This window comes from Rattus norvegicus, chromosome 1 (assembly GCF_021556685.1).
Source record: "Rattus norvegicus strain SHRSP/BbbUtx chromosome 1, alternate assembly SHRSP_T2T, whole genome shotgun sequence".
Lineage (NCBI taxonomy): Eukaryota > Metazoa > Chordata > Mammalia > Rodentia > Muridae > Rattus > Rattus norvegicus.
In genome coordinates, this window is record NC_141534.1 from 30,972,346 (window position 1) to 30,992,256 (window position 19,911).

The window sequence follows — 19,911 nt, forward strand, 5'->3', positions numbered from 1 at the left end:
GATCTGTGCTGCTGAGCGTTTTCAAAACAATACTCATCATACCATTGTCTGGTTCCAATATTGAAACAGCAGTAGAAGAGAGGCCACAGCCGTTGCTGTCACATGACTCTCTTTGGTTTCCTCTCAAGTGGCTCTTTGGGGCTTTTTCATTGCTGGTCAGGACATGCCACAGCATGGCCTAGGGTGGGCACAGTCTAAGGCAGTCTGTAGGTAAGGCCACCACAGGCACTGGTCAAGTATGGCATGGGGCCCAGGGAAGAAGCAGAATTCTGGTTAAAGGTGTACAGAGGAGGGACAGAGCCTAGAAGACTGTCCTAGTGCAGCAGCAATGAGGACAGCCCTACCTGCTCTGTTCTTGTCACCGGTAGAAGCAGATGATTAGGTGATACTTTCAAGAGAAAGGCTGCAGGGTAACTTACATTTCAAAAAATGGGAACGCAGAGCTCTGAGCAAGGATTGTCAAGGGCTGGAACTTAGAACCCAGAGCTTAGAGTTCAGAGTCCAGGGCCAGAGATATTGCAGTTGGCACAATATAACACAGATATGTGTGGGATGCTAGAAAGAGTGACAGTGTGAGTCTAGAGATGCGTGTTTCAGTGGACAAAGCAAGGCTTGAAATGTAGCTACTCAAGGAGTGGATATAAGGGAGACAGGGATAAATTATGGGCTGTTGACATAATATAATATTACTGAGCAGGCAAAATGGAAGGACTAGAGCCACACCCACATTTCTGATCAAAGGGGAATAACAAGGCTGAATTTATTCTACCATCCAAAACAGCTCTAAGTAAACACCACGTGTGTCCTTGAGGGTTTGCAAGACATTGGACATCAGGCGGTCACGGTTAAGTGACACCTTAAGAAGAATGAATGAGGCAGCCACCCCGTCTGATACTTTGAGGGCCTCTGGATTTCAGAGTGGGGTGAGACCCAGAGAACTCCCTGGGGATGTGAGGACTCATGTGACTTTATCTTGCAGGACAGAGCAAAAGAGAACAGCTACAGAGTTGAGTTTTGAACAGCATCTGTGACACCCAGGACCTCTTTGCAATAGACAGGGTATGGGAAGTGGCACTGAGGGACCTGTGGGCTGGAACAGTGCCTGTCCCTGTTGGAAACCCTCCTTACTCAAGCCTGTGCTGCAGCAGAGAGACAGATCTATGGCACTGCCTCTTTGAACCCACCCAACAGATCTTAAAAAGACCCAGGGAACTCCAAGAATATTTAAAGGTGCTGAAAAATATCTAGCCAGGTGTGGTGGCGCATTCCTTAAATACGAACACAGTGAAGGCTGAAGCAGGTGTGCTTTGAGTTAGAGGCTAGCCTGGTCTACATAGTAAGTTCCAGACCAGCCAGAGTTTACAGGGTTTACATAGTGAAACCCTGTGTAAAATAAAAACAATACAAATACAAAATATCCAATATTCAGGGGCGCGGAAAGGGCCTGGTTGGTAAAGTGGTTGCTTTGCTAACATGAAAACCTGAGTTCAACCCCAGGAAATTTGTGTGGAAATCATGGTGGCCTGGGGTTTGCATTAGCAAGCCTAGCCTACTTGGCAAGCTTCAGGTTAATGAGAGACCTGTCTCAAATGAAATAGATGGTATTCTACTTCTGTGAAAACTAAGTGCTGTGGACGACACTCAGAATACATTCAGAATATGACACTAGGACATTCCTCTAGCCTCCACAGGCATGCAGACAGACACACATGCACGCGCACGCACACACACACACATACACACACACATGCATGCACACGGGCATGCACACACATGTGCATGTACACAGGAATACACACAGACACACATGCATGCACACACACATGCACACATGCACACAGGCATGCATGCACACATGCATGCACTGCTTCCCACTCCAACACGCACATGCAGATGTTAAAAAAATATCCAGGATGCAATAAGGGCTTTGGCTGTGATTGGGCTTTATCAGACACAAAAAAGCAAGATTTAAAACAAAGCCCCATTGAGCAACGCTGGTCACCTGACATTGACCCCAACTGACAGAAAGGTTCTCAGATGACTGACTTTACTGTGTTTGTTCAAAGAGTTAATAAGAGACATAGAAGATACAAAAAGACTCAAAATGCACCTCAGAAGAAATGGTGACAGGCAAAAGGGTAAATGCTCTTTGTACAGGCTCACGGGAATACATTGATCGACTTAAAAACGAATGGATGGATCAATAAAGGCAAAGGAAGTTCCCATCGATTCAGTACAGAAGCAGGGCTGGGGGATGCATTAGAAAGCACCCGGAGGATATGTAGCGGGAATGCAGGGAGGGAGCAGAGGATGCACAGACAGGGGCCAGAGCCACCGTGCACGGTGTCCCTGAAGTCCAACTGTAAAAGCATCTAAGTGTAGACAAGAGTGCCAAAGGACCCAGGCATGTACTCCAGAGCCCAGAGGCAATTCACTAGAGCAAAGGACGGGTTGTGTTTGTTTGTTTTGAGAAAAAGTTGCTTTTTGTAGACTTGGCTATCTAGAACTGGTTCTGTAGACAGGGCTGGCTTGGAACTCACAGAGAGCTGCCTGCTTCTGCCTCCCGAGAGCTGGGATTAAAGGTGTGCACCACCACTGCCCACTGCAGAGAAGAAGTTTTAAGTTTTGTGGTTTTAAAACTGTGTTTTAATTTTTAAAAGCCGTGAAGGGCTCTTGGGACTAGGGGTCTGGGAGCTTTCAGAGTCTAAGTCTTAGGGTCACTGAGGTGGTGAAAGGGATGGTTTCACACAAGCTACAGACACCAGAAGTAGCTGCATTCGCCATCAAAGGGGGATCCTCAGAACAAAGAGGACTGCTGGGGCTGGGGGAGAGCAGAAGCCTCTCAATGGGTCACACACTTGTCACCTGCCTGTGTGACGGGGAACTCACCTGGCTCTCAACGGAGAAAGGAAAGGAGTAAGACCAGGGACCCGAGGGACTCCATTCTCAGTGGCACCTCCCCAGCCTGCCTACTTCCTCCATGGACATTTGGGCCTCCCTGCCCTCAGGTACCCTGATGGACATCTGACTAAGTCCAAACTTTCATAAGCCTTTCTGCTATGAACCACAGCCCGCCTGGCTCTGTTTCTGGGGCTTCTCCAGACCCTCTCTCTGTCTCGGGATACTTTTCTTGTCTCCAAGAACGGAGAGCTTCAATCCTAGGAACTGACACATCTGCCCCCACAGGGCTCTTCCTCTCAGGCAGGCATCCCTGCCAATATCACCTTGGCTGCTCCTCTCCATGAATCTTTTCTTCTTGCTGACTGCCCTGCTCACAACCTAGGGCTTCTGGGTGGCTCTGGCCAGCACCAAAGATCGGCTGGTGTGGCAAATGCTTTTATGTACATAGCTTCTTGGTCTTCTGGGGGCTGTTAGAGGAGCTATAGGGTGAGGATACTGTTCAAACCTCTCTGATTCACCTCAAAAGGGTTGAACAGGGTGTCAGACTCACCGTGAATTGGCGCACCTCCCCTCTGTCCACTAGCTGATGGTCTTTCTCAGGTGTGATGGCATAGGCCAGTTTCTAAGAGAGAAGAGTTGTTGGTATAGCATGAGGCTTAGGTTGGCACAGACCAGCCGTCACCCACCATATAAAATTAGGACTACCCCAGAGGGAGTCAGGCTCAGGCTCAGGCTCTTACATGAGAGCAAACCAACAATGCCATGATGTCCCGTGAGCAGTGCTGGCTGAGGTCTCTATTCCTCAGTGGATGCATGCAGGCCTCTTAGGACCTGTCACTTGCCCTCTGTAGAAAATGTTGCTTCCTTCTACTAATCTGTTCTTGGGGCCCAGATGCTACCCTGTCCTCCAGAATAGACTTTAGGTCCCAGGGTTGTCTTTGATTCTCATTTAGACATGGTGGCAGCTCCACTCCTTCTAAGACTTCCAGCCACACACTCTGATGTCTGTTTTAGAGCCAGTCTGGCCTGACCAGTAGAGGAACCTCTGAGTGAGAGCCTGTGAAATGAGGGACCTGCTGCAGTCTCCTACACCAAGGGACACTGTGGCTCCAAGGTGGAGTCCTTGGGCCCCACAGGTACAATGGGATTTGCTGCACAATCCAAGGACACTGCTTCATGGAGTCCCAGGGACTTGGGTATGGGATTGCATGTGGGAATGGGTCCACCCACAATCCCCTTCACACAAGTCCCCGTCTCTTTCAGGAATAGTAGCCAGGGGTTCAAACAGGACGTGTGGGTGTAGACTGGCATCACACAGACACATAGATGTCAACAGAGGCAATTCATACAGGTAATGGTATACCTGAGCACACAGAGACAGATGGGCATTCACAGTCGGAGATGTGACATACATACACACACGCAGACATGTGCGGACACACCAGCACACACGGAATACATATACGTGCCCCCTCTTTCCAGTGAATCTTCCTATCATCCCATCATGATCCTAGCTCCAGCCTCCTGCTGGCTGATATGGTGCAGGGAACCATTAGAATGATGAGGCCTCTGATGAATACCCACCTCCCGGAAGGACCCCGGCAGGCTGCAGAACTTGTAGGTCGCATAAATGGGCACCATGGCCATGGAGGATGTGGCGATGATCCAGCCCAGGGCATTGGCCCAGTCTGGGAAGATGTAGGCCCCATAGTGTGGGGGTCTGAAGGTCACAATGCTGACCACGACCACATACTGAAAGAAATGGGCACAGAGGTCAGGGTCAGGCAGCTTTTGCTGGTAGGTATGAAGACAGAGCAGGAAATCAACAAGCTTTGTACAGAAGTTCTCCTAACCACACAAGTGCCATCCTCACCTGGGCCCGGCCCAAGCAACACAACATTTTCCTGAGGCACCAATAGCATAGCTACACAAGTGCTGTATAACTACACATGTGTTTCATACCTACACATACGCGTGCTTACATGTATGCTTACCAGACTGCTTGTGCCTACACTGCACACCAATACATATATTATGTATGTACACTCTATGCATGTGTACAGTGTACCCAAACATGTGCTTCATACTACGTGTAGTTTGCACATGATTGGCATGAACTGAATATCTACACATGTTCTCTGTATCTGAGCAGGATGGCTCTTCCTAAACACAGGAAAGTCTAGTGGATGTGGGTTAGGATGTATTTTCATCTGTTGTTATATTTCTCAGGGTTGGCAAAGTTTACTGTCCAAACCCATTATCTTGGGAAGCACACTAGGACACAAATACTTGTCTCATACTTATTTTTGGTTTTAACAGATGACACATTTCTTAGAAAGCACTGTGTCTGCCAAAGCCACCCTCTTACATGTAAATTGATTCTGATCTGGTCAGTTTGTTTGGGAGTGTTTTCTGCCAAAGCCATGTAATAACACGCCTGCCGTGTTCACCTGTCTGCTGCGGCTAGATGGTAACACAGCGACCTAGAGAAACACGAATCCACAGCTTTTTTTCTGCTAAGATTTTAGCTACCTGTGGGATGGGTTTGAAAATTCGGATTAAAATTGCATAAATCATGCTTCCATGAAGTCGGTGGGATGAACTGGGTGGCATAATTTCAAGGTTTTATCTAATAGTTTGCAAAACAATATAAAATGAAGCTCAAAAGACTTTGTCACATCTCCTAAGAGCAAGGTCAGCTCTTTTCATGTTGGGGAGGGAGCTTGTCAAAGGGAGAAGTCAGAGATGGGATAGCTTTAAAAAAGGATCAACCGTTTTATTCAGAAACCAGAGGCCAGTGCTATAGGGTTTCCCAGGCAGGTCGCCCTGGCCACCGACACTGGCAAGAGCATCCCCACTGCAGAGGGCTGTAAGCCAGCTTCTGAAGCCACACGTTTCAGTTGGATCAAAGTCACTGCTAACTACGGCAGTGGAGGCAGCTGAGCTCTCTGGCATCTTTCTCAACGGTCTCAGGTATTGGGATGGATTCAACGGCAGGAGCAGAAAGTTTTAGGGTCCATAGTTCTTACCAGGAGGAAGCAGGGGCTGACCAGCTTCCAGCATAGCCGCCAGTACAGGTTGGGTCGCTGCCCTGTCATTTGCTTGATGTCATCACTGAATTGCTGGACGCCTAGGGAGGAAGCGGTGACTGTGTGTCATACAACTGGACATTCAAGTCCTTCTTAACCTGTCCCTCATCCCTCAGAGCCCATGACCCTGATTCTACTTACCCAGGCACTGATTGGCTCTGATGATGCTTCAGAGAGGCTGGTGGTCTGCCGTGTGAGTTGAGGGCCCAACAATAACCCAACCCTACCCTGCTTCAGCTCCTTCTCAGGGTCCCACCCCCTTCTGCAAGCATTACTTTTCAACCTGAGAAACACTGTGTCAAGCACATCTAAGACGAAGCTTACTATCGTGCAGGTCATCCCAGAGGCTGCGTCACAACCTTCCATCTCCAGGGTTTTCTCATCTCCAGCAACTGAGACTCTGTCCATTAAACTTGAGCTCCCATCCCAACCCTTAGCATTCCACTCTCTGTCTCTAGGGACTTGGACCCTGACAGATCCTTTGGGGACTTGCTTGCCTCAGCACACACATCCATGTTGGAGCGTGTTTCAAAATCTCTTCATTTTTAAAGGCTGAATATTCCAGTGTGTGTGTGTGTGTGTGTGTGTGTGTGTGTGTGTGTGTGTGTGTCTGCATGTATGTCCGTGTGTATGTGTGTGTGTGTGTGTGTGTGTGTAATTTAAAGCTATCTCTAGATACGTAATGACTAGAATTTTCTCTTAGCCATTTGCTTTAGAAACATCTTATTTTCAACAAAACTATTCAGCTTTTCTTATTCAGGAATTGGTAAGAATATCTTATTGGTGACTCCCTTCACCCATTTCTTACCTAGTTTCTGGCTCATGGGACTGCAGTGGGGGTGTTCAGCTTTGGAAATCTTGGAAGACTCCCATGGTCTCATCAAAAACGTCTCTGACTAGAGCTCCTATCAAGGTCTCCTAGTTAGAGCTCCACATCTCAACCAAGCTCATGAGGTCCCCAGGATCCTGCAGCTCAGCTCCTACTTCTAGCTGGCTCCTAAGAGGCCTGTGATTAGACACCCAGGGACACTTAGCACATAAATGCTGATGGGCTTTTCTCACAGAAGGACCTGTGGTTCTAACTTATGCACAAGCAACTTGGCTGGTCTTGTCTAGAAGATACATGTGAGGCACACCTGTGGGAAGCAGTCATGTGAGGCACACCTGTGGGAAGTAGTCACACCTGTGGGAAGTAGTCATGTGAGGCACACCTGTGGGAAGCAGTCATGTGAGGCACACCTGTGGGAAGCAGTCATGTGAGGCACACCTGTGGGAAGCAGTCATGTGAGGCACACCTGTGGGAAGTAGTCATGTGAGGCACACCTGTGGGAAGCAGTCATGTGAGACACACCTGTGGGAAGCAGTCCTACTGTGACATCCCTCTCACAGACAAACGGAATTAGCTGATCAAGGTCCTTATAAGTGAGAGGTAGGCAATCCTCTGCCCAGATAGAGCTGAAGCCGTTCTGTGCTTGTTAATAGGTCCTGGCTAGCTGGATGGGGAATTTACCATTTTGTCAGTGGCTGTAAAGGGTCTAGCATCCCAATCAGCCTTGTTCTCCCACCCAACACAGCATCTCTAAACATCTCTGACCACAACCTGGCTTTCCAGGCAGACACTTGACTGTCCTTCTTGACCCAGTAGACAGGCCCTGGTCGTCACACACCCTATGATGCCATGACTTAAACCTCTGGAGTCCAAATGCCTCTTTTCAAAGTGCGTTCTTTTTTTCTTTGCCAGAAAGCAAGCCGGAAGACACTAGCCCAGCTATCACACTGATGACACAGTGCTGGTCTGACCACCAAGACTTACCGTAGAACCAGGCCACCCCAATGGCTTCAATGAGCACGCCAAAGAGGATAGATGTGCCAGCTGCAAAGTGGTCCAGCAGTGTGAAGACGTAGATGCCACCCTGGAAGAGAGGGGATCTTAGTGAGCTTGGGGACAGCTGCAGCAACTCCACCATCGAACTATCTTCCCTAAAAGGCAATCCATTCTGTGGGTTCACTGTGGATATATATCTTATTTACCTCTATAGAGTTTGATTTGACTCATGGATTCACACACAGCTTCTTCGAAACACATCCATTACAATAAAAATAGAAACCACTTCTCCCCTGCTTTCCTTTCCCAGGCTCCAGATAGTAAGGGTCGGAAACACTCAAATGCCAAGCTCCTGTGAGGAAGTGGCCAAGACCCCACAAACAGGCTACTTTCCAGACCCTCTCAGGAAGGCAGCTTTAACTGCAGGCACATCCCAAACGATGCCTGAGTGCTGAATTATCTCTGGGACCAGGCCCTCTGGGACCTGCGGCTGCCCTGCCTGTGACTACAGGGAAGTAAGTTTACATGAGGGAAAGAACGAGTCTTCTTAGAAATGAAGCAGTGTGCCTGTTCCCATGGCACCAACTTTGCTGTAAGGCACCTGGGCTGACATAAGACAGGAGCAGGAAACGACATACGTTGGTGACGCAGAAGAGAGACAGCAGGAAAGTAGCCAGGACAATGCCAAGAGTGAAGAGCTCTCGATGCCGATGTAGCAGCTGGAACTCATCGACGAGCCCAGTGATCACTGACTCCATGCCCCCCATCTGTGGGACACAGAGAATGGTGGTTGGCACCACCCTCCCAGGGCCTGACCCTTCATTTACTGAGTGTACGCTCAGATGTGAAGAAGGGAATGTATATGGGTTAAGATGAGGAAGAAGCCCTTGCCAAAGCTTCCCTGGTGACACAGCCTCAGAAAGAGTTCAGGGATGGCAACCACAGTCATTCAAAGTCACTGAGACTATGAAGTGCCAAGTGGCACTTATGAAAGTCTTATGAGAATGATAGTGCATGTATGACCAAAGCAAAATGTCCATCCCATGAACACAGCCCCAGGGTGGGCATTGGATATGTCCCCAAGTTGCACCACAGTGGGGCTGGCCAGGTAGGGCCTGTGTTCTGCGAGCAGTGCTTGTGAGCTGTGCTCTCTTGGATAGCTGCCAGCTGTGTGGAAGATGGAGGTGGAGCTGTGGTAGGCAACTGTGTACTTGGGAAGAGGGATTCTTGGTTCAGGCTTCCCTCAAAGCTTACAACAGCTGGACTCTGCAAAGTAGTTAAACGGCATGGAGCAGCCCAAAGGTGCCACCAACCAATTCTGATATTTGTCGGGCTCAGTAAATAATCTTGAGCACTTGATGGGGCAGAAGGAGTCTAAGAAAGCTCGTGACTCCAGTCTCTTTAAGGTTGGACAGCAGAGGGCTGCAAACAGAGTTTCCAAGGCCCAGCCCAGGCTACAGCCAGCTTCCTTCTATCCCAAGGGAGTACAGAGGTCAGGAGAGGCCTTTTTGTACACCCCTGGGGCCAATACTCTGTCATTCTGAGCCAAATTTTTGGCTCTGCTCTGTGTGTGTTCAGACCCGTATACTGGATTAGGAACACTCAGGTCCAGAGAGGGTAGCCAGTGCTTATGGGTGGGTTTAAACCTGATTAGGTCCAGAGAGGGTAGCCAGTGCTTATGGGTGGGTTTAAACCTGATTAGGTCCAGAGAGGGTAGCCAGTGCTTATGGGTGGGTTTAAACCTGATTAGGTCCAGAGAGGGTCGCCAGTGCTCATGGGTGAGTTTAAGCCTGATTAGGTCCAGAGAGGGTCACCAGTGCTCATGGGTGCGTTTAAACCTGATTTGCAGGCTCTGTGATAAGCACATTAGGTTTGAGGGACTGTTGGGGGCCACAGCTCACAGGAACAGGCTAACAGAGAGGTATAGTTGTGAAGCCTTGGGACATGCATTACTCACTGCACTGTCGATACCCAGAGTGAGCAGCATGAGGAAGAAGACAGCAGCCCAGGCAGAAGACAGCGGGAGTGTGGCGATCGCCTCAGGATAGATGATGAAGATGAGCCCAGGTCCTACAGGCAAAAACCCTCATCACCACCATAAGATTGCTCCTTGCTTCCCCACTTGGCACACCAGGAGCTCACCACTGCCACAAGCCTGGCTCCCTGTTCCCAACGTGTCACAATTTGCTTTGCCTTGCTGTCCCACTGCCCTCCGCCACTCAGCAGAGCCAATGCTAGCAGTGCTCCGATCACTTGGAAACCACCACACACACACACACACACACACACACACACACACACACACACACACACCGCTTTCCTCCTGTTTTTCCTCAAGGGTTCTATTTCCTGAGAATTTAGCAGCCACTGGTTGAGGTGCTCCAGGAGCATTTAGAAGATGGTCACCTGGGAGAGCCCCGGCTGAGCCAGCTTGCACCCTTCTTTCCTGCCTCACTTATGCCCATGGGAATAGGAAGAATAATATCAAACTGTGACTCAGAGAAATGGATCAGCAGCAGGCACTTCTGCCTCAGACAGTCCTGATGTCTTTCCAGTTAGTATTTCTGTACAGATCACCCCACATATGCACTAACACACACACACACACACACACACACACACACACACACACACACAGGACACACAAGTACATGTATATATACTTATATCCACATGCACAGCCATACTATACTACAGTCAAAAACACATAGCAAGGGCACATATATGCACAAGTATGCACACAAATGCACACTTTCTCAAGCTGATTTTCTTTCACATGAAGCACTACATTGAGAGTGTGCTCCTGACTTCTACCCTCCCGGAATCTGACAAGACCCCTCCCTTTCCTCTGAAGTTGGCAGCCAGTGGCTTCTCTGACTATGCAGTGCAGTATACAGTGTCATCTTCAAATGACTCTCTCCTAGATGAGTGGGACTTCTGTCACCCATTGGCCCTGCAGCAGGAAGCCTGGGTATTTAGTTGAGAATTCATCCACTTGGGTCCTAAGGGTTCAGAAGGGTAGAGCATACCATCAATCCCCAGAGGACCCAGAAAGAAAGCAAGAAATGGCTTCAGCCTTAAACCACCAAGACACTGGTCACTGGAGCGTAACTCACAGTCTTACCTGATATAGGGACTGAGGCTGGAGGGTCCCCAATATGATTCTGTTACCTTGTTTCTTCAGCAACTACAAGGGCACATCAGACCAAGGTGACATCTACAGGGCTGAAGAGGTGTCTACCCCACGGCTTGTTGGGGACACTCCTTCCTCACTACCATCAGTGACAATACAGGGTGGGCAGCGGCAGGCACACAACAGGCACCATACCAATACACAATGCAATCTAATACAGATGATCCTAAGCAAAAAATACTCCCCCATGTAACCCAGAGTTGGCCACTTTTGAGACTCAACTTGGAGACAGGGCCCCTGATTATAGGCTAGACCCTGCATTTCTATAGATAGACTCGGAACTGGTTGCTTCTGATCCTTTCTCTTCCTCTTCAGCAGGGTAAGCTCTGCTGTACTGTGAAGGACCTAACGCTTAACAGTCTTCATAGAGTCAAAGAACCAAGGAAGTTTACAGGGCACACCTTGGTAGTTATCAAGGTGCCCTAAGGGACCGGAAACCATTTTCAATATGGGACAATACTCAATTTTAAATGCTCCAGACCCGGAGCCTGGGAAATGAACCTTCAGTTCTGCTAGGGTGGATGGCACAACACCCTTCTTTTTCCACCTTCATTCTTTCACCTGAGAACTATTTGTAAGTGACATTTGCTTTCCTTGTCAGAAAAGGGACAGAGGCTGTTGTCCACTTTACTCTCAGAAGTCAGGTTTTACCAGCTAGAGCTGCTTGGGACGGTGAATGGGAGAAAGGACTCTGAGTGTGGAGGTGACAAACGCTTGGCTGTGTTTCTCTGCATTCCATTCCCTCTCCTACCTCAACTGTGCCTTCCTGGAGGAAAGAGCATGGGTGAAGAAATTCTTACTCTCTTTCTCCAGGTCCAGAACCTCCCCGTCGATCCCAACCTGCTCCCACTCGTAATCTGAAGGTCATGATACTCTGTTCTCTCCAGGAACTGAGGGAGCAACTGAAGTGGAGCTTGGGGCACAGGTGATATAGCCCATTGATCTCCATGTTCCCCTCCTTGTACCTGATCTCAGAAATGATCGACCAATGGTGATGTCAGCCATGGCAAGGTGTCCCTGATTCTAAGGGTAGCAGCCCAGTAGGAAAGTGCCCCGGATGGCAACACAGGATGGGCAACCCCCAACTTAGATCAGTCTCTAGAGAGAAATGATGTTCTTGTTACCAATGATGGACCACAGGATAAGCCTGAAGGCAAGGGAGAGGTTCCAGATGACAGACCCCCAAACCACCTTTGGAGAACTGTGGTTCTTAGCTGACCCATCTTAGGGGTGCTGCTCTACAATCAGACAGATTTCTTCAATGCCCAGAAGCCCTTCCCTTCTGCCTCACAGTTGTATGTTTTTGTCCTGTATATCACACTGAGGGGTGACTTCCTGTCCATATTGGAGTTTGTGTATGTGGATGTGTGTGTACATAAGTCATCAATTAGTACAGGCCAACAATCCCCAGGGATCTGCTGGTCTCTGCTTCCTCAGCACTGGTATTACAAACATGTGCCAGCGAACAGAGTCTTTTAATGAGGGTTCTGGAGATTGAACTCAGGAACTCTGTGCTTGTATGACAAGTAGTTTACCAACTGAGCCCATGTTGAAATTTAGTTGAAAATGGATTGATAATGAGGTTGTGGGGCCTCTGAAAAGTATTGGGTTATGGGGGTAGCACCCTCATGAAGATTAGAAGTTAAGTCTCTCAGACACAGGTCTCTTGGGACTGCACTGCTATTTCATTTTGGATGTTGAAGCTCTAGTTCATAGCTGGTAGTTTGTTGGGAGGTGGTTAGGTCTTGGGGAAACTGACATCATCAGTGAATGAGTTCATACTGAATGGGCTCCTGTGGGGAGAAGTAGGTCATGCAGGGGTGTCCCAGCCCTTCTCCCCTTGGCTTCTTAGCCACCGGGAGTTCAACAGCTTGTCTCACTGTGCTGAACCCATCATGATGTATATCTTATCACATGCCCAAATCGACGACCAAGACACGCTGGGCACAAAGCTCTGAAACCGAGCTCGAACAAGCCTTTCCTCTTTTAAACTGATTTTCTTATGCATTTTATCACAGTGACCAAAGGCTGACTAATGGAATTACACATAGAGGGGCAGTCTTTAAGCGAGGCCACCCTATGTGCTTAGCCCAAGTGCATTGGGCTGCTTCCTTTCTCCCCCTTCCACCTGGAGGCCCTCACCAAGGACTCACTCATGGTTGCACTCTGCTCTTAGACCTCTGTGAACTAAATTAACCTGTCTTTGTAAAGTCATCTGGCTTCAGGCGTTCTGTCAGAGCAACAGAAAATGTACTAAAATATGACACCATCCGTCTTAGTTTGGGTTTTACTGCTGTGACCAAAGCAACTCTCAGAAGGACAACATTTAATTGGGTCTGGCTTACAGGTTCAGAGGTTCAGCCAATTATCATCAAGGCAGGAGCATGGCAGCATCCAGGGAGACATGGTGCAGGAGGAGCTGAGAGTTCTACTTCTCTGAAAGCTGCTAGTGGAAGATTCACTTCCAGGCAGCTAGGAGTAGGGTCTTAAAGCTCACAACCACAGTGGCACATCTACTCCAACAAGGCCGTGTCTCCAAATAGTGCCACTCCCCAGGGTCAAGCATATACAGGCTATCACATCATCTGACCACACTGAGCCCTCCTTTCCCATTCTTAGTTACAACTTCAAGGTGGGGAGAGACACTCAGTGTCCAAAAATCAGCCAAAGAGAAGGAAAGGAGATCATATTCCAAAGACTCAAGGACTTTTCTGATAGACCTAAATCTCATCCAAGCCTGTCATGATCTCTGGACACTTTCTAGGAAACATTGGCAGCCATTTTGTCAGGCCATGTTGAAACTTAGAATCTTCCCATCCTGATACTGTGTGACTGGAACAGCTCAGTCATCACCTTCCCTGAGCTTTATATATGCCACGTTAACATGGCAACTCCTAGGGGACTCAAATGACATCTGACAATGTCTAACCAGACTTCCACACAGTGTTTGCAGGGAACAGGCTGAGTGACTGAGGCCTTGGCTGAACTACTTGGTTTCTTGTGAGCCCAGCATAGAAGATATGGTGAAAGTAGGGCAGGAAGAACAGGGTTTGGGCTGGGGCTGGCAAACCACGCAGATTTAGGCTGGCCCTGGTTGCTCTCATCTGAGTGTGGGGTAAGAACTCACCATCTGTGGCCACATCTCTGATGGGCACATTGTGCTTCTGTGCCATGTACCCCAGGAAGGAGAAGACGACGAAGCCAGAGGAGAAGCTTGTCAGGGAGTTAATGGAGGTGGTGATGATTGCGTCTCTGTAGAAACAAGACAGACTGTCCTGACACCAGTTCAGCAGTGGCTCTGGAAATGCCAACTGTTATTATGCATTGTCATCATCTAGGGAGGTGGCTGGTAGGCTCAGAGGGAAGCTTCTAAGAGGGGCACCATCAAAGCAACTATAGCTGGGAGAACCTGTCTGGTACTCCTGGGCTCAGGGTGGTGGAAAAGACGACCACTTTATGTTCCACTCCCTGGGTCATGATGGCACTGGGCTACCTCATGTGAATCCTGGAACCTGGGCATGCATGGGTTTGGGGACTGGTGAAATGGTTTTCATGCACTCATGGAGGTGCTAGGGAGGCTGATCTGGTGAATCTACTCCAAGCATTAGTGATAAGGGACAAAGACAAGTCTAGAGAGCCCTGGGAAGGTCAAGATTCTCCACTGTGGCCAGTCTTCTGTGGAGGACCAAACGTTTTGCTGTGGCGTGCCTACCTGGGTACACACATGAGCTTCAGGTAGGGCTTGCCTCAAGACTGTGGTTTACCCCTCACCCTCCACTTCATTTCCCTCCATGCAATTCCCTCAGTGCCTTGGGACCATTTTTCTGTGTTCATTCTGTATCTTTAGTGCTTTTTTTTGTCCTTAGGATGAGAAAGCAAACTTGAGCACACTAAGCTTAAAGAGAACAGACCTCGGCACCAACTGCACCTGCTGTTAGGAGGACTGGGGGCCACCATGTAGTGGCAGGTGAAACAGGCCAAGCTTCTCAGAACTAGGGACATCTTCCCAAGCAAGCCCAGGATCCCTGAGTTTAGGCTACGAGGGTTATAGACAAATTCCCTGAGTAAAAGTCTTAGGTATAACTGGACCCTGAGCAAGAGGGAAAATCCATGGGGGTTGGCGGGGGGAGAGGATAGAGGAGAAAAGGAAGGAGAGGCACAGGTATATATGCAGGGGGAGGGCTAGCCTGCTATCCTTCCCTGGGGAGTGGGGCTCTTCTCAGAAGGTGCCACATATCACCATGTGTCTCAGTATCTTCTTTGAAGTAAGAAGCAAGGCTTGGAAGCTGCTGCTGTGAAGCCAAGCGCGGTAATCCACACCTGTAATCTCAGTATTTACCAGGCTAACACGGGGTGGGGGTGCATAAATTCAAGGCCAGCCTGGGCTACGTAGTCAATTTCAGGACAATTTAGGCTGTAACATGAGGGCCTAACTCTGACACAAGAAAAGGAAATCTGTGTGGCTCAGAGACCTTGTGATTTTCCTCCAGGAATGCTTCAATTCCAAAAAAGGCAGACCCCCAGTATCAGTGACACTGACTAGGTTTGCAGCCTGACTCCCAGCAGTAGTACCTACCACAGGGCTCACCTATAGCAGTTATTGGTGAACTTATTGTAACTGGAGAAGGCAATCAGCACTCCAAACCCAACGCCGAGGGAGAAGCACACCTGGGTGGCAGCATCGATCCACACCTGTCACCGCAAGAGATGGGAGAGCATGAGGCACACGATTAGTGAGGACTGTGGGATGTGAGTTAGTTCCGCCCAAGGGGAGAGACAGGGAGTACCTGTCACCACGCAGTATGGGCATCCTAACTGCACTCAGTGTTCACCTCCAGCCGAGGTGGCAAAGCTTCTCAGCTTGGTGGTGGTAGGTACCTGCTGCCCCAGGAAACAAGCCCTCCTGCATCCCTGGTGTGAAAGGACATTGTGAAAGGGAGGCAGTGTTGTGTGTATCGCTTGTGGTCTCAGGAGACGCATGGATGTCTGGCCACCTAAGGGCAGAAATGGATGTCCAGGAGGTAGCAGGCTCACTTCTCCAAATGTGAAAAGAAGAATGCAAGAACTGATAGTTATACCAAAGTGACAAAGTCAGGTATACCCTCTTGAGTTAGGGCTATATTGAGATCGCCTAGGGAGCCAGGCCTAGTTGTTCCTGGGTAGCTTTATTGGGGAGGCTAAGGAGAAGGAGGAGCTACAGAAGTTCTCTCCCAGGTATCTGGGCCTACCACCTTAAGTATTTGGGGTCTGGACAGTACCGGGAATTGTTTCTGAGTGTCCATATACCAGGGTAGTGCAGAGTAACCCAGGGGGCCTAGAGTCTGAGACAAGAATATCAGAGACTGGAGACCTGGACTCTGGGAGCCCAGACAACAAGGGATCTGGAATCCCTGTCCTGGATAGTAACGTCCAGAGCTTTGGGCTACACCAGTATTGGGGACTGTGTGTTTGAGGATAGCTGGCTATCCAGAAGATAAAGGTTGCTGAGATGAGTAGGACATCAGCATGGTGGAGAGGCCAAGTCCAGAGTGGTTGAGCAAGTGGGCAGTCAGTAGAGTGGTCCTACTGTGCTGTGTGACCCTATACCACAGCATGCTCAGTCATTGAGATGGTTCAGGTTAGAACATTATCACCAAGGACTTCTTGTTTCCCACTTACTCCCAGTGCTCACCCAGTTCATTTCCACCCCAGAGCTCTTCATTGGGCTCACAGCATGCACGTTGCCTGGGCTGCTGTCACAACTCACTCAATGCTTCTCTGGCCCCTGCTCAGAAGTCTGGCTGACCTTACCTGGACTACTTTCTCCTAGGTACCAGAAACAGCTTCCTTCCTTTTCTTCTTTTTTGGTTGGTTCTTTGTGTTTATATATTTGATTATCTAGATATCTCTTTCTATCTCATATCACTCAACCATATTGATAATCAAATTTATCAATATCCAGCGCCATCTAGCATTTATCTACCTATTAGCTACCTATTATCCAACCATCTGGCCTCACTGTTAATTTCTCACAACCTCTTATCTTTGTGATTTGCTTTGTTTGTTTTTAAAAGCACCTTCTCACATGCAGTCTCTCTCTGCCTTCTTTTGTGGACTGCATGTCTGCTTTCTGAGACTCTAATAACCTTCACTTTTTTTACTCTTGAATTCTCAAACATGTCTTCCCTGAACCTGGCTTTTCCAAGTTCCCACAAAGGTGATGTCCATAGTCCTCCTGGTTCTGGTTCCACAGATATATTTTTTTTTTGCTTTCCCCTGCCTTCCCCTTCACTCTGTGGGACATGTGTGCATGCTCTCAGGCCTTGCCTCTGCCATCACACAGACTTTGCTAACACTGTTACTCTCCACTGAGCTTCCTTACCTGATCATCTCATCCTGCCTGCTTCTGCCTCAGATTTATATAAGGCAGCAAACCTCTAAAGGATTTTGTCACTCAGTTCCAGTATGGGTCCATAGCCCTCCTGCCTCCCAACCCTTCTACTCTCTCCATTGGAGACCCATACACCTACCCAGCCCAAGCTCCAGCCCTAGTGAGACCTCAACACCTCCTCCCCTGGCCCCAGTCCTAGTAGAAACCTACACCCCTCCAGCAGGGCTACCACAGTGTCTGAGCTTTGCCTTTGGGGTCTATCACTGCCCTTGGGGTATATCACCTGTCCCAAACTCAGTCCACATGGCTTCCGACAACTCCTTATGGAATTCTATCACAACTACCTCTCTAAAATGCCCTCTGTTCATCTTTTCCAAAGATGGTGCCACCCCTTTCATCTCAGGAACATCTCCCATAGCCTGGAAGAGCCCATCTCTTATGAGGCCTTCGCCATATCTTCTAACCTAGAATAATCCTTTACTTACAAACCCTTCAGCCTATCAGAACTTGGGACTCCCAAACATAGAACTTGGTTCATAGGGCCCTGCGGCAGCTCAGTCCTGCATACAACTAACACAGAGCCATAGATGATGCTCTTGGTGCCAACTTAGACACATACACACAACTCCTGCAACCACATATAAAGATCTCTTCGCTCCATGAAGTGCCTTATGACCCCTCCTCCATTAACCCTGCCTATGAAGGAGACAGAAATACAGTCAGACCCGCATCTGCTGACCTCATAGGCTAGGAAGGAATTGCTGCTGAGCCTCAGACTGGGTCTCTGACCCATATACAGGAGCCCTGTCACAAAGGCCCACTAGCCCAAAGGACTGCCAACCACGATGGGGGTTTCACTCACAGATGCCTCACAGAGTCGGTAGAAGTCCACACTGAGGTATGCTCTGATGCCATCCATGGCTCCAGGAAGGGTAACTCCACGCAGGAGCAGGGCCGTGAGGACCACATAGGGCATGGTAGCTGTGATCCACACCACCTGGAAGAGAAGCGAGCATCTTCAGGGAGCGCCGTCGCCTGCAGTGGGACTTTGCAGGTGATTTGCAGATGAGGGCAGAGAAGGACACATCTGCTATTGTTGGAGGGTTCCGCGTGTTGGCACAAGTGGTATCACAGGATCATTTGGTTAAAATAGCCATATGCGTCCATACCAATGTAACTCCCAAGTACTTTCATCAGCAAGAAAATAATTTAAGTTCATGCTGGGCACACCATTATGAACAATGTTCTTCTCCATGCTCTACCCCAAACACAATTTCTATCCTCATCCACCATGATCATGTATCCCCTGTTCCCATCAAATCATGGGCAAATGTCCACTTTCATTCAACCATAGCCATATATCCCCTCTTTACCTAAACATGGTCATGTATCCATAGCCAAACCAACTAGGGTCTACTCTCAACTCCACCATGACCACCTATCTACTTTCCACTCAACCAAACCCATGTTCCTACCCACCACACATGACCTCATATCCATCTACCCAACATATCCACATGTCTCTATATCCAGTCAAGGCTACAGGAAAACTTACCCAATCATGGTCTCATACCACCCATCCAATAATTGCCACATGTCCATACACCAATCATAGCCGCACACCATCCTCTGACCACTGCCACATGTTCACTCACCCATGGCTACATGTCCATTTACCAGCCTTAGTCACATGTCACGCATCAACCATGGTCACAAGTTCACCCACTCAACATGGCCACATGGCTACTTACCAACCACGACCATGTGTCCAACCACCCAACCATGACCATGTATACACCCATGCAAACATAACCACATGTTACTCTACCAAACTATGTCACCGACTGTGACAACATATCTGCTCACACGCCATGGTCATATGTTTACCTACCCACCCACCTACCCACCACCATGTGTTCTCAGGTCCTCTTGACTAGTGCCTCACCTTCCCTGAGGTCTTTACTCCCTTCCATAGGCTGAAGTAGAGCAGAACAATGACCAGCACCAGGCAGGCTGTGAGCTGCCACCGTGGAGGGCCCAGGTCATCAATGCCACGGCTCTGGTGAAGGTGCAGCACGCCACGCCTGGAGGAGAGAGGCAACAAGGGATTCTGGAGGAAGCAGCTGTCTCCCAGGAGAGGAATGGGACAGCTGGGCCAGTCCCTATCCTCCTCACCTTCGTCATATGGAAAGTACCTGGGATGACCTGGTATATAAATAAGTATGCATGTATATATAAATATAAATAAATATATAAGGAAGTACCTGGTATATAGTCAGATCACCTTCCTGCTGTGAAAGACCCAAGGCCATCCTCTGAGTTACAGAACTGCTTTAAGATGCACAGAGAAGCTGGGTGCCTTGCCAGAAAACCCGAAGAAGGCCAGCACTACCCTGCTCCATCATCATATCTCATTTTGGAGTTGGGAGGGAATGGGTAGCTTGAGTCTACAGAGAAATGGAGGTCTCACACACTAGAAGGTACTGAGTGAAGCCACCATGTACTTCTGTCTTGCAATAGTCCCAGGATCCTT

At 48.8% G+C, this 19,911-nt stretch overlaps 1 protein-coding gene and 1 long non-coding RNA gene across 2 annotated transcripts in view; one reads left to right on the forward strand and one right to left on the reverse strand.

Moving 5' to 3' along the window:
* Nucleotides 1-8,475, forward strand: part of LOC134484979 (uncharacterized) — a 32,369-nt gene extending 23,894 nt beyond the window's left edge. Inside the window, exon 4 of the long non-coding RNA XR_015644909.1 lies at nucleotides 7,732-8,475. This is a non-coding gene — a long non-coding RNA (uncharacterized LOC134484979). The remainder of the gene's footprint in view (nucleotides 1-7,731) is intronic.
* Nucleotides 1-19,911, reverse strand: part of Slc6a3 (solute carrier family 6 member 3) — a 40,973-nt gene that overhangs the window by 807 nt on the left and 20,255 nt on the right. The window contains exons 5-14 of the mRNA NM_012694.2: nucleotides 19,324-19,462; nucleotides 18,241-18,375; nucleotides 15,597-15,700; nucleotides 14,136-14,260; nucleotides 9,773-9,885; nucleotides 8,454-8,582; nucleotides 7,804-7,903; nucleotides 5,931-6,031; nucleotides 4,486-4,653; nucleotides 3,452-3,523 (exon numbers count right to left, since the gene is read on the reverse strand). Of these exons, the coding sequence (NP_036826.1) occupies nucleotides 3,452-3,523; nucleotides 4,486-4,653; nucleotides 5,931-6,031; nucleotides 7,804-7,903; nucleotides 8,454-8,582; nucleotides 9,773-9,885; nucleotides 14,136-14,260; nucleotides 15,597-15,700; nucleotides 18,241-18,375; nucleotides 19,324-19,462 (1,186 nt within the window). The remainder of the gene's footprint in view (nucleotides 1-3,451; nucleotides 3,524-4,485; nucleotides 4,654-5,930; nucleotides 6,032-7,803; nucleotides 7,904-8,453; nucleotides 8,583-9,772; nucleotides 9,886-14,135; nucleotides 14,261-15,596; nucleotides 15,701-18,240; nucleotides 18,376-19,323; nucleotides 19,463-19,911) is intronic.